The 13,310-nt window shown below is 35.2% G+C and overlaps 1 protein-coding gene and 1 pseudogene across 1 annotated transcript; both read left to right on the top strand.

Moving 5' to 3' along the window:
* Positions 1 to 5,298: 5,298 nt before the first annotated feature.
* LOC114082205 (melanoma inhibitory activity protein 2-like) lies at positions 5,299 to 7,508 on the top strand. Its single transcript, XM_071611734.1, is given in 2 exon segments — positions 5,299 to 5,779; positions 5,782 to 7,508. Coding segments are annotated over 2 exon segments (2,208 nt in total).
* A 2,215-nt stretch (positions 7,509 to 9,723) lies between these two features.
* LOC114082206 (protein lin-54 homolog pseudogene) lies at positions 9,724 to 11,264 on the top strand (annotated as a pseudogene).
* Positions 11,265 to 13,310: the final 2,046 nt, after the last annotated feature.

Here is a 13,310-nt window from a genome sequence, read left to right as displayed (position 1 = left end):
CTTGATCTACTGTGCTGAGAAAGAGTCTTCAGAAATGTCCATAGGTATGTGCAGCTATTAAAATGATTTGTGTAACATGCATTTCAGACATTGCTCTTGTGCCTTAACTGATCCTCTTTGTTTTTGGCCCCTTGTGCAGCCCAGTCTTGCCCACTGTTAGCTCTGACTCTGATGCCATTGTGCCCCCAAGACGCTTCTATGCTGCACCCTAACACACATGCACACACACAAAGTATGCCACTGCCTTCCACTTGCTCAGCCTTAAATGTTATTTTTTAAATTAAAAGAATGCTTGGTAGGTTTGAAACCAATATGTGAGAGTTGGAAAAATCCAATTTTCAAGCCTGGCTTGATTATTTTGTGACTCTGTGACTTTGGAAAAATGACCTAACTTCTCTGTTTTCTTATTCTCTTGTGGTAGTAATAGTTTCTGTTGTAGAGAACAACAGGAACTACAGACAAAGCTCCAGTGCAGTGCATGTCAGGATATACACTCCATATATGGCATGTCTTCAAACAAGAGCAGTAATGACAGTGTCTTTTGGTGATGGGCAGCTGACAGTGCAGAAATAGCAAGCACCATCACTCTTTCTGTGACAGCAGCTAGAAGACACCAAGGTAGATGGCGCCTGGATGCTTGACACTGGTGACATACTTATGGCTCTCCCACTTTTTTTGCAGAATGTCCCCCAGGACCTATCCATCTGTACTTTTGTGCAAGAGCAGTTCCTCATGGTGCAGACCCTGCAGGAGATGCTGGCTAATACGGGGGAGAAGCTGGAAGGGGAAAGTACACTTTGGACTGGAGTATTTTAGTTTGCTCAGCTGCTGTGGGATGGTGGCTCTTACAGGTTTTGGAAATAATATTTGTGGAGATAAGTCAGTGATTTTCATTTGTGACTCCCCTGGGGTTGGCCTTCTGCTTTATCGAGCACCCCATCATATCTTAACTTAAAAACAGAAATCCACGTGCAATGTGATCTGTGTGGCTGCCTGTTGTGCTCATGGAAACAGCCTTTCTTGGGCATCTGTGTGTCTTCCTGTGTCTTCAGAGCTCTGACTGTTCCTGTTTGGACAAGTTGTTTTGCGCATGGCTCTTTCTTATGTACCATTATTTACTGTCAAACACTGTTAACTGTGTTGCTATGTTCTAAGCTGTTGTTTGGCAAGTAAAATTTCATGGCACTGTTACATACTTTAGGTAATGAAATCATGGTGATATTGCTTTAGTGAATTGTAAATTTACAAATAGCTAATAATTTTCTTTTGAAAATTAAGACTTTTATTTCTGTCTTCAAATGCAGCTATGTTTCCTTCAAAAATCTATATGGTTATTTTAATCATTTTCCAAGTGACAAGCTCTTACTGACTGTAACCAATTCATACAGTTTAGAGTTAAGCAAAAGGATAAATGGTCACATTTTTGGGTCTTCTCTATAATTTTTAGGGGCATTCTAAGTGCTGCACTGTTGTGTAGTTTAATAAACTGGAATATTTCCAGGAATAAAATCAAAATTTTTCTTTTGTCATTAATGATTTGTGTATTGCTATCATTGTTGAATTATTATTCTAGTTGAGATCAGAAAAGAGATTAATAATACATGGTTCCAAAAAATGAATGCTTAATTGTGTTGTAACATATAGTTTTGCACCATCCATGTACAAATCTTATAGCTCTGTATTTTAAATTATTTTAGCATCACAGCTTAGGACTTTAATCAGGCTGTGAATTAATTCTAAATTAAATTTTAACATGCATAATTTGATGAAAACCTACTATAGGAAAAAGATGCATTTTATGGTGCTGGATCTTACTTTCAGATGCTAGTATTTCTTAGGAAGAAAACACTATCAAATAGCTCAAGGGAAAAGTATATGAGTTTTTAGGGGTGAGAAAGATTTTTATTTAAGCAGTTTTGATGATACCCAGGAGTGATATTCAAAATATTTTACAACCTGCTTTGGCATAAGTATCAGTGAATCAGAGTAGCTGGCAGCCACAGTGCTGGAGGTTGGGTAGTCTGAGTAATTTGTGTGGGATTTGTGGAGGACCTCTGGGAGGGTCCAGTGATGTTTACCAAGAGGGATAGTTATTTTCCACTGTAATAATTATTTTAATCATGAGAGCATTTACTGGTTATATTTGATTCATAGATGCTGCTGGGCTTCATAAGAATCATCCTTTGGACTCCCTGGATGCCCATATAATCTCTCTTTTTATGTATCCTTCAAATTCCTTATGGTACTGTGATGGTGAATCCTTTTGTCAAGCAAATTGACATCTCTCAGTTAAAAAATTATGCACAGTAGCTTCTCTGGAATGAAGATTCCCTATTTCATAGGGTAAAATGTGTTAGAAAGGAAACACTAATCTTTTTTTTTGAGGATGGTATCAGGGATTGAACTCAAGTGCACTCAACCACGTAGCCACATCCTCAGCCCTAGTTTGTATTTTATTTAGAGACACAGTCTCACTAAGTTGCTTAGCACTTCACTTTTTGCTGATGCTGGCTTTGAACTCACAATACTTCTGTGTTAGCCTCCTGAGCTGCTGGGATTAGAGGCATGCACCACCATACCCAGCTTACCATTTTCTAAATATAGGATGCTAATGATTTTGTACAACACAATGCTTTCATTTTACAAAGAAAAATTGTTCAGTACTAGAATTTTGGTAGGAAATGAAATTTCAAGTTGTAGAAAAGTGCACAAATAGCGTTTCTAAACTCTGGAAGTGTTCAAGAAATGCATGGGGTACTGCATCTGTCATCATTATCTCTAGTGATCTGGAGAATGATGATATGAATGGTGCAAAAATTTCTCACGTTTAAATAAGTGGTAACACCAGGTGCCCACATTGCAGAGTGGAAAGTCTCAATGGTAATTTCCCCAGACTTCACTTTTTAGCTGGCTGTGGTTCAGTATCTTATTACTATTTGATATGCTATCAAAGTGTGTTTGCCATTTCACAATCCTATAATCCTTCAAAGAAAAATAATTTTTAAGAATTCTCCCTTTTTCCCCCTAGTTAAAAATGGGTAAAGGAGAGTGGAAAGGAATGTAATAGCATTTGATGTCTGTTCTGTCTGTCCATTTAATGATGAGAATAAGTCTATAAGTGAATATTAGTGTTAGTATTACTAAAGTATGATTGAGATGAATGTTCAGATGAGGAAAAGGCTCAGGATGTTGATTTGAAAGTAGTAGGTTGATACAGGTGCAGTAGATGCAAAGAAGCTACTCTCTTTTCATTTAGTGACATTTACATCCAAACAGAAACAGCTATGGAAAGTAAAGAGGAATCTGCAGCCTGTTTTTTGTGTGTTTTACTTGATGGCTTACTGCTTCTATTGGGTTATGGAACTGAAGAGAGTTGGTTTGAGTCCCAGAACTGTTTCTTTTAGTGGTATGCCTTGACTAGTAATCTCTCTGAAACTTAGTAAGATTTGTGTTGCTATAATTGAATATCACCCTTAGTAAGTTATAGAGAAAAGACACTTATTTAGCTCTTGGCTCTGGAAGTTCAAGAACATGCTGCTGGCATCTTCTGAGTCCTACTGGGTCATAAGGTGGTACAAGATAGTACCTGGTGTTATGGTTTCAATCTGAAATGTCCCCTAAAGGACTTGTGTTTTTGTTTTGTTTTGTTTTAAGGCAGAGTCTCACTAAATTGCTTAAGGCCTGGCTAAATTCCTGTGGCTGGCCTTGAACTTGTGATACTCCTGCCTCTGGCTCCTAAATGGCTAGGATTACATGTATGTGATATGCTGCCCAGTGATAATTTGATTCTGACACAGGTATATACATTGTGAAATATTCTCTACAAACTAATTAACATTCATAACCTCACATGATTACATTTGTCAAAAAGTTTCTAAACTTTCATACCCTATTGAACAGGATAATTGTTTTATTTTACATTGTTATAGCTCTGCCATAGAATTATAATCATTCTAATCATACATGTTGGCATAATGCCTTTGAACTTTTCATGTATTTAGAGGCATTTAGAAAAGCAATGACTTCTATGAGTTCTTTTCTTCAAAAATTAGCTCTGGCTTATTAACAATTAAGCATATCTAGGAAGAAAAATGTATTTGAATGTCTTTTATTTATATCAAGCAATGAACTCTTTATGTAAAAAAAAAACATAATTCACCTTCAGAAGCTAAGTCCATTTCAAAGAGTCATATCATATTCTTCTCTTTTCTATACATTTATAACAAGTAGCCTACATAGAAGTTTTTACATTCTATGAGAAGTCAAAAGAAAATAACATCTGAAAAAAAAAGATTTTGAAGACTCTTCAATAGTAGTCTAGAAAAACTTACATGACAACCATCTCAAGTTTTAAGCTTCTTCTTTTTAAAAACATTACATATGCTGTATTTTTTAAAAATAACTTGTCACAACTGATTTGTGCCCATGTTAGCAACTCTTCTAAAACTACTGTTAAAATAGTCTAACACAGGGTTTTTCCTATAGTAATAATTTATATTACTTCTATAGAAAGTGTCAATAGGGCTGGGAATGAAGATCATTTGTAGAGTGCTTGCCTAGCATGTATAAGGCCTTAGAGTATAACCCCCAACACTTAAAAAAAAAAGAAAGAGAGAAAGAAGGAAGGGAGGAAAGAAAAATAGAGGGACAGGAGGGGAGAGAAATGAATGAGTAATTAAAACAAAAGGGTAAGTGGTAGAAATATAAATATATGATGTACTAGCTCTTTAAAAATTTTACAGAGCTTTAGAATTTTAGTGACATCAAACTGGGTGACATTATGACTGTACAGGATGGCAGATAAAAAGTTATGCCTTGGCCTGGCCTAAACCAAGTGAATGGGTGGGTGACCTGGTGAGTACTCCTCTCTGGCTTGATTGGGACAGGCTTGAACCTGTGCTGCTTCAGGATGCATAGAATAGTGAAGGGGCCAACAAGATTTCCCTGATAGGCAGCGTGAGTGTGTTAGGCCCCTGGGAGCCCATGACCACACCTCCCCATGCCGATGCCCACTGCCCCCTCCCCACCTGCTGGTTCACAATGATCTGTTCAGTTGCCTGGTGCAGGTTTGTTCCTGACCAAAGGCCTGAGTGTCCACAGCCTGTTTTGGCATGGCTGGGCATGGAGTTATTGTGGAGGGAATAGCCAAAGTAGCCTTAGCCTGATGGAGGGGCAATGGCTGCCCCTCAGCCAAATTTGGGGATGATCCTGAAAGAAGTAATCAGGGTTGGGGTCTGCCTTGTCTGAAGATATGGAAACACACCCTAGTTCTTATGGCTGTCCGTGGGAGTTGGTGATATGTACAGCTATTGGATTTTTTGTTTTTCTCTTGTTTTTGTGGAGAAGTTATCAGTCTGTGAGAAGCAGGTGTTACATGAGAAGAGAAAAAAGCTTGCTCTAAAACTTTCTGGACTAATTGAAGAAAAAAGTGGACTACTTGAAATAGTCTTATACAAAGGAGACTTGAAGAGATGGTTTTATGCTGCTAAGTTAAAGACCTCTTTTAAAACCTTAGAAGGAGAAAATAATCAAATTTTTACTTTATTTTCTGAGTTAATTGAAACAAAGGAAGACCTTATAGAGAATATTCAGGAGTCAATAGAAGCAGGAAATTTGAGGGCAATTTATGAAAACCTGTATAGGTTGGTATCTAAACATGAAGATGAAATACATTTTCTAGAGAAAGAGATAAAAGAAGAGAAAACTAAACATTCTCAACTGGATGAATTGATGGTGGATATATCAAAAAGGATTAAGTCCCTAGAAGATGAATCAAAATCCCTCAAATACCTGAAGATAAAACAACCTTGAGACTATTTCAAATGAATGAAGGAGGATTTAAGGTAGCAATAAAATAGGTTTTGAATGAAAATTCCAAACTTCAGGAAAGTCAGAAACAGCTTTTACAAGAAGTTGAAGTATGGAAAGAAAAGGTGAATGGCCTTAAACAGAAAATGGCATTTGAACACTCTAAAATACTTGCAGAACAAATTCTAAGAGATAAAGAAAATCACATTAAGTTTCTGACTGAACATTTGCTGCAGATAAAAGTTTGGGTTTCTATGCTTGGAGAAGTCCTAACAGATGATGGTAACTTGGAATTGGAAATGAAGTGTGTTGGTGCTCACTTAGAGGATAAGCCAAAAGGAGACTTGCAGGGATGGTTTTATGCTTCTAAGATAAAGACCTCTTTTAAAACTTTAGAAGGAGAATGAAATCAAATTTTTACTTTATTTTCTGAATTAATTGAAACAAATGAAGACCTTATAGAGATTATTAAAAATCATAAGACAGAACAAGCATATTTGCAGTCAAAAAATACACAATTTAAAAGTGAGAATCAGAATCTGCAGCAGAAACTTAAAGTCATGATTGAACTATATCAAGAAAATGTAATGAAACTCCAAAGGAAATTAATAGGAGATGAAAATTACCGGGTAGAGCAAGAGGAGAAACTTTCCAAAATGAAGGAAAACATCAGCCATGCCACCAAACAGCTGGAGAACTATAGAAAGCAAGTCAAAGATCTTGAAGAAAAATTGGAGAGAACGATTCATTCTTATCAGGGGCCAATTATGTACTATGAGAAAAAAGCATATGATAATGAGTTGACAGCTCAGAGTGCTGAAAGATACCTCAATGATTTAAGGAAACAAAATGCTCACAACAGACAAAACTTAACTGAAAATTAATTCAATTTAAACTGTAGAAAAGATCCTTCTGCACTTGATGATTCAAATACAGCCTTTGGCAGAGAGAATTCCCCAAATGGTCCCTCACCATTGGGTCAACCTTCATCTGAAGTGAGAGATCCTCTTTTGGAAAAGAAGGGTCCACTCACACTCTTACCTTTGCTTCCAAGGGTAGGAGGAAGAGGCTCAAGAGACCCAGAGAATCCTCTGGGCCTTCAGGTTATCAATGAAAGAAGAGAATCAGGCTATGTTGTGATAAGAGATCCTCAGAGAGCATGTTATAACATTGGGTCTCTGTCAACTCAATGGGAACAGAACCCTAAGATGATGATGGCTCCACCAGGCCAATCATATTCTGATCCACTTCTTCCTCTACTAAGGCAAGATGGATGTTATTATAATTATGGTAGACCATCTGAACCAGCAGAACTCAGAAGTTCTACTGTGTCACCTTTGGATAAAATGGATGAGCCTATGTCTTCAGAAATGGAATACAGTAGAAATGATACCAAAGTTTATCTTGGTGATTCCAATGTGCCTGATTCATCTCTCCCTGCTGAAAATGAAGCAATTGGCTCTGGCTTTGCTTTCTCACCTTTCCTTCCAATCAGAGGTCCATTGTTTCCAGTTGATCCAAGAGTCAGTTCACGAGAAGAGGACCTTTTTTCCTCCACCACTTCAGGAAACATGTATGGAGCATCTCGAGAATATTTTCCACCGGGCCCACCACCCCCTCCATTCCCAATGGGACTGTGGTGTTTTCCTCATTATTTCCCCCCAAGAGCTGAATTTCCCCCTTCATTCCCCACATTCTAAAAGTAGAAGTGAGTTCCCTTCAGGGTTCATTCCACCTTCAAATGAGCCTTCTACTGAACATCCAGAAGCACAACAAGAATCCTGACAATATTTTGTATCTGCCTTCAAAAGTAATCTATCATTTTTAGTTTAACTAACTGATTTTACTCAAGTGATTATAATTTTGCTCCAATTGAAGCTTAACAGAATTATAATTCTTAGAAAAACATTTTGTAAATAAAGATGGTTTGAATATGAATCTTATGAGTAATTTTTTTCCATTTTATTTTATTCTAGATAGTGTACTTAATTTGATTAATTTACTATTACATAAACAACAATGGGAATATTATATACATAATCTTGCAGTCAGGGACATTTTAAAATCTAAATGAAGCTTTGCCTTGATACAATTAAATGTTTTTATTATGATTGTAGCAAATATGAACATAACTTTATCCTTAGTGAAAGATTTTAATTGATTTAAAGTCCGATTTGCTATTGATGATAATAATTAAAATCAGGTAGTTTTTCCACAAAAGAAAAATAACTAGAACATATTAAGAGTAAACAAGAAAATACAACTACATCATGTAAATAGGAGATTTCAAATATAAAAAATTTCAGTTCTCAAAAAACTTTTCAAAATTGGAAACCACAATTTAATTTCACTCAGCCCCCATTGTTCCTTATATCCTTTATTTTATGCCCATTGGAAAATGGAACTGACAGCACTGGGGTTGTATTAACAACCACTGGCTTTGCTTCCTAAAGAGCCTTAATGCTTGTACTGGGATTCTGACTAACTGCTTGGGTTAAGATACTAGCTGTTCTGGCAGTAACATATAAGACATAATGAAACTTCCTTCCAGGCACTTGAATCTTCTATTTTTGTATTGAGAGGCATGTCTTGAGGGTATGATGCACTCATTCAATGAAGATGTGTAGTAGAATGGGGAATTCTATGGGTTAAAGTTATATTCCAATGAGTACAGAATTGTGCAAAAGCACATGTTGTATATGCAGGAAGTTACATGTCTTTAAATAAGTGGGCTTGCCCATAGTGGCAAAGCAGAGTAATAAATGAGAAATCTAAGCAGATACATTTTTAAATCAATAGGCAATAGACAGATAAACCCAGAATGAGTATCTGTGGAAATATGAAGAAAGAAATAAGGATGAAAAGGAGGGAAACGTGTAATATGCATTTGCCAAAATGCATTAGAAAACAGGCCTCATGGATTTTCAGAGTCCCACATAGGGGCCTGGAAGGGTGTACAGTGAGTACAGTAATAGACCATGGCATGAGCTTATTGGCAAGAAATGGAAAACATCATCATTAGCAATTGAGCATTCTGATGAAAAGTCCATGAGATTTTATAGCATCTGAAAATAAAAGATAAAGTGGTCTCACACCTGTAAGTGTGAGGGCATTATTCTCTATCAAAGATCCAGGAAACTTAGTGTGGCTGTGAATATGAGCAAGGAAGATGGGGGACATATGATACTGTGAAAGAGTTTGAAGGGTTAAAAAAAAGAGACAGTAAATTGGAATCCAAACGAGGGGAAAATACAGCTACAGAAATATGAAGAACAGGTTTACATGTATATCAAGAATCTGTAACAATATTTAAAGTAGTAGAAAATAATATCAATGCCAGGATAACGACAATTAATTCAGCTTGCTGTGGAGAGATTTGAGGCAGGATCCTGTTGTTTAACAATTGGAAAGAAAAAAGGAAAAAGTAGTTGTGCTTCAGTTGTAATTTCTAATTTATTTATTTAAGAAACCATATTGATGAATATTAATCCCAATTATTTTAAATTTAATTTACTTATATTATTCATAAAATAAGAATATCAGAACAATGTAATTAGGATTATTAATTTTCTCTGTTGAAAAATTTTAGAAGCAATAGATGTTATATTACATTTTAGACATTTATAGAAATGAAGATTTTATTGTCTGGCCATCTAGAAAAATTTGTGAGCTAGAATTTTAAAGACATATATTTTTATATAACTAATTGATTTGAATTGAATTATTTGACTTCATTTATTTATTTAAATTTTAATTTAGGAGTGTCAATTTCTTTAAATGCCAGTTTGATATCAAGTACATAATATATAGACAGGACAGGCCTGTAAAATTGGAAATGCCAGGTATAAAATCTAGTAGCCATGATGGACACTGAAATCAAAAGTGATCATAGAGGTGGTGCCAGATGAGAATACTATGAAATCTGGAACACCGACCTGTGGTCTAGTAATCATGAAGCTGATCTTTGCAAAACCAATTAATAGGAAAGCAGTTACAGAACAGACAACATCAGTTAATGCAGGTAGGGTTCTTTCACAGTCTACTCCTGGAACTCCATCAAAGACCATAACAATATCTGAAAGTGGTGTTATTGCATCAACTTTTAATTTTACAATGCAGAGGCCAAATAAAATATCCATCTCACCTTTGAAATCACCAAATAAGGAAATGAAATCAGCTGTGCAGACCATCACTGTTGGAGGAGTGAGCATATCACAATTTAAGACAAATATTCCTCTGGAAACTGCTCCCAATTCCTCTGGAACTGCTGGCAAATGGCCAGAAGATTCAAGTGCCTGGAAGGAAGTTTCATTATGTCTTATATGTTACTGCCAGAACAGCTAGTATCTTAACCCAAGAAGTTAGTAAGAATCCCAGTACAAGCATTAAGGCTCTTTAGGAAGCAAAGCCAGTGGTTGTTAATACAACCCCAGTGCTGATGTCAATTCCATTTTCCAAGCTCATGCTATCCAACAAGTTGTCCCAAAATCCATCAATCTGGCTTCATAAATAGTAACTAACAGCCAAACACAGCGATGGCTTATTATGCCTTCCACCCCACTGTCACAAATACAGCTCAACCTCACTAACCTTCCACCAGGTACTGTCCTGGCACCAGCTCCAGGAACAGGCATTGTGGGTTATGCAGTGCTTCCAGCTCAATACATTACTCAGCTGTAGCAGTCTTCATATGTGTGTGTAGCAGATTTTATTGAAACATCTGGTATCCAGACCCAGGCAAGTTTTCCATTCAATTTCATAATCCCATCAGTATCTGCCAGTCAGCCCAAAAAGCCCTATAATTGTAAAAAATCTCTGTTTGAAATTATACTGTGATTCCTCTGTAAATGGCAAATTTTACAATCATTGCAGTTGTATTAATTGTTATAACAATTTGGAACATAAAAATGAAAGGCAAAAAGCAATAAAGGTATGCACTGACAGAAATACAGATTTTAAGGCTAAGATAGGGAAAGGAAAGGGAGAGAAGCATATCCATGTCATAGCAAGGGATGTAATTGCCATTGTCAGGATGTCTTAAAAACTACTGAGTGCTATAAGGCCAAATATAATGTGTTCCCCAATATGTAAATGTGTTGGCTGTAAGAATTTTGAATGAAGCCCAGAAAGAAAGACATAGATGCATTTGGCAGAAAAAGCTGAAGAAAGAGTGCAGCAACAAACAGCAGGAAGACTAATTTATCTTCTCAGATTATTTCAGACTTGCTTACTAGGTCAACAATGGCTTTGAATAGTGGAGGAGGAAACTTGACATTTATGTTTAAAACTAAGGAAGTAGTAATTGGCTTCACAACCAGGCAGAGCAGGCAGACAAGAAGAGAGAATCAAAGGCAGCAGCAGATTGGATGATTCTTGAGGAATTTGGTGGATGTTTGATGTGCATCATCAACTTTGCAGGAAAAGCAAAATGTGACCATGGTGCCATGAATTGCTAACTCTTGCACAAGACTGATAAATACACCTATACAGAAATGTTAAGGATGCTTGATTTTCTGGAAGATAGTTTAACAATTATTGTATTTTAATTCAATTCTTTTTAAAAAGACATATGAAATTATAATACTGAAAGAAGAAATGAGAACATTTTAAATCTTAGTTAATTCTATGCCCGTTCTAAATTGGATTTTTCTTTTTAAACTTTTTTCTTACTGTATTATACAGATTCTTAATTTCCTCAAGTGTTTTAAGAATCCGATGTCCTATTCTTCTTATTCTATTGGCAAAGACCATTTATAAATGTATGTAATATAATTTATAAACTATGATGTTGTGTGACTTTATTCAGTAGAAACAGCCAAAGCAGCATTGGTATTGCCCAGTCATTCTTTGGTTCTAGCTTTAGAATAAACACAGATAGAATGTCTACATAAATAAACTATGGAACATATTTGAATGACATCTTGTGTTTAGAGAAGCAATATCTTTTTAAGAAAAAATTACCTTTTTTAGGGTGAATTGTGGAATATGCTATTTTTACTTTGGAAAATCAGAAGGGGAAGAAATCTCCAAGCACATTTTTAAAATTAAGAAATTATACTTTCTAAAACACACAAAATATTTAGGTATAGTGAGTGATTCTCAGAGGAGGGGAAGTTTTTCTCTAATGAGGAATGGCTTAAATGCTTAGGGATCTCTTCATTGTCTTTCAGAGGTGGTATGTGTTTGAAACAATAAATTGTTGAAGTGATTAATAGGTATTGTTAAAATGAGGTGTGTGTGAATAGTATTAAACATTATGTAGTGGTAACATAGACCTTTACATAATTATCAAGTATAAAATTTGGCTTGGATAGAGAAATAGGGAATATAGAAGCTGTAACAGATGAGTTTAGGGAAAGATTTTTCATCAATACAGTTCTCTTTGTAGACATTTGAACTAAAAAGTTTCAAACCAATACTTGGTTCTTACGTTTTTACTCAAATGGACTGCCTAACAATTGTGGTGGGATTTGTTTTTATAAGGGATGTTTAATATGTCATTATTTTTTTTTAATTTTCAGACTTTTTTCTATTAAATGCTTAGGGAATTATACTCCAGTAAAAAATAAAGCACTTTACAACTTATTATAAAAAAAATGTTCTGATTTAAAGTTTCCAACATAGCATGATGGGATTGATTGTGGCAATGGCTCCCCCACCCCCTTAAGTCAAGAAAATCTAAACAACAATAATTAACTAATTAAAATTTGTATTGTATCTTTTTTTTATCCAGAGATTTGGTAAGCTGAAGGTATCTGTGTTTTTATGTAATTGCTAAAATAACCTAAATCATTTTCAGTAATTTAAAAACTGTGAATTTAAGAGCGTTTTTTGTTGTTGTTGTATTTTTTTTTCTTTTTTTTTTTAATAGGACTCCAGATTTATGACAAGAGAAAAACATGTTTGTATTCAGGCATTCTGTTAGGTACTTTAATCCTCAGAAATTATTAGTCTATGATCATTACTTTCCTACAAGGACTACATAGTTGTATGTAGTGTGTGTGTGTGTGTGTGTGTGTGTGTGTGTATACACACAAGATGTAGTTAATAGAAATTAAGTAATCCAGAAGAGGATTCCATTATTCATTAAAGTACCCTACTTTTGAAATTTGGATTTATAAAATTATATGTAGTATATGTAGATACTGCAGACATTCTTAGCACCTAAATCTAGTATGTTTAATTAAAATTTGTAATAATGTAAATTAGCATAAGATAAAATAATATCTAATCAACTCATTTTTCAAAAGATAGCAATTAAGTTTTTGGTCTAAATCTAAATTTTGTTTGTTTTCTATATATTGCGTATTAATTCTAACTACATCATTGTGATGTGTATTTATATACAGTGTGCAAAAAAGCCTGTGAAATTTTAATTATAATTGTAGATTATGTATAATGGCATTGATTAAGGATGTCTTGTTTGTAATCAAATGCTACTAGTTTTTGATTTTCAAGAAGCTATCTAGTGTCCTAAGACTTTTTCTTCCCATGTAGTACTC

Source organism: Marmota flaviventris, chromosome 4, assembly GCF_047511675.1.
Source record: "Marmota flaviventris isolate mMarFla1 chromosome 4, mMarFla1.hap1, whole genome shotgun sequence".
NCBI classification, from domain to species: Eukaryota; Metazoa; Chordata; class Mammalia; order Rodentia; family Sciuridae; genus Marmota; species Marmota flaviventris.
Note: the sequence above shows the minus strand (reverse complement) of the source record. Positions and strands in the feature narration are given on the sequence as shown.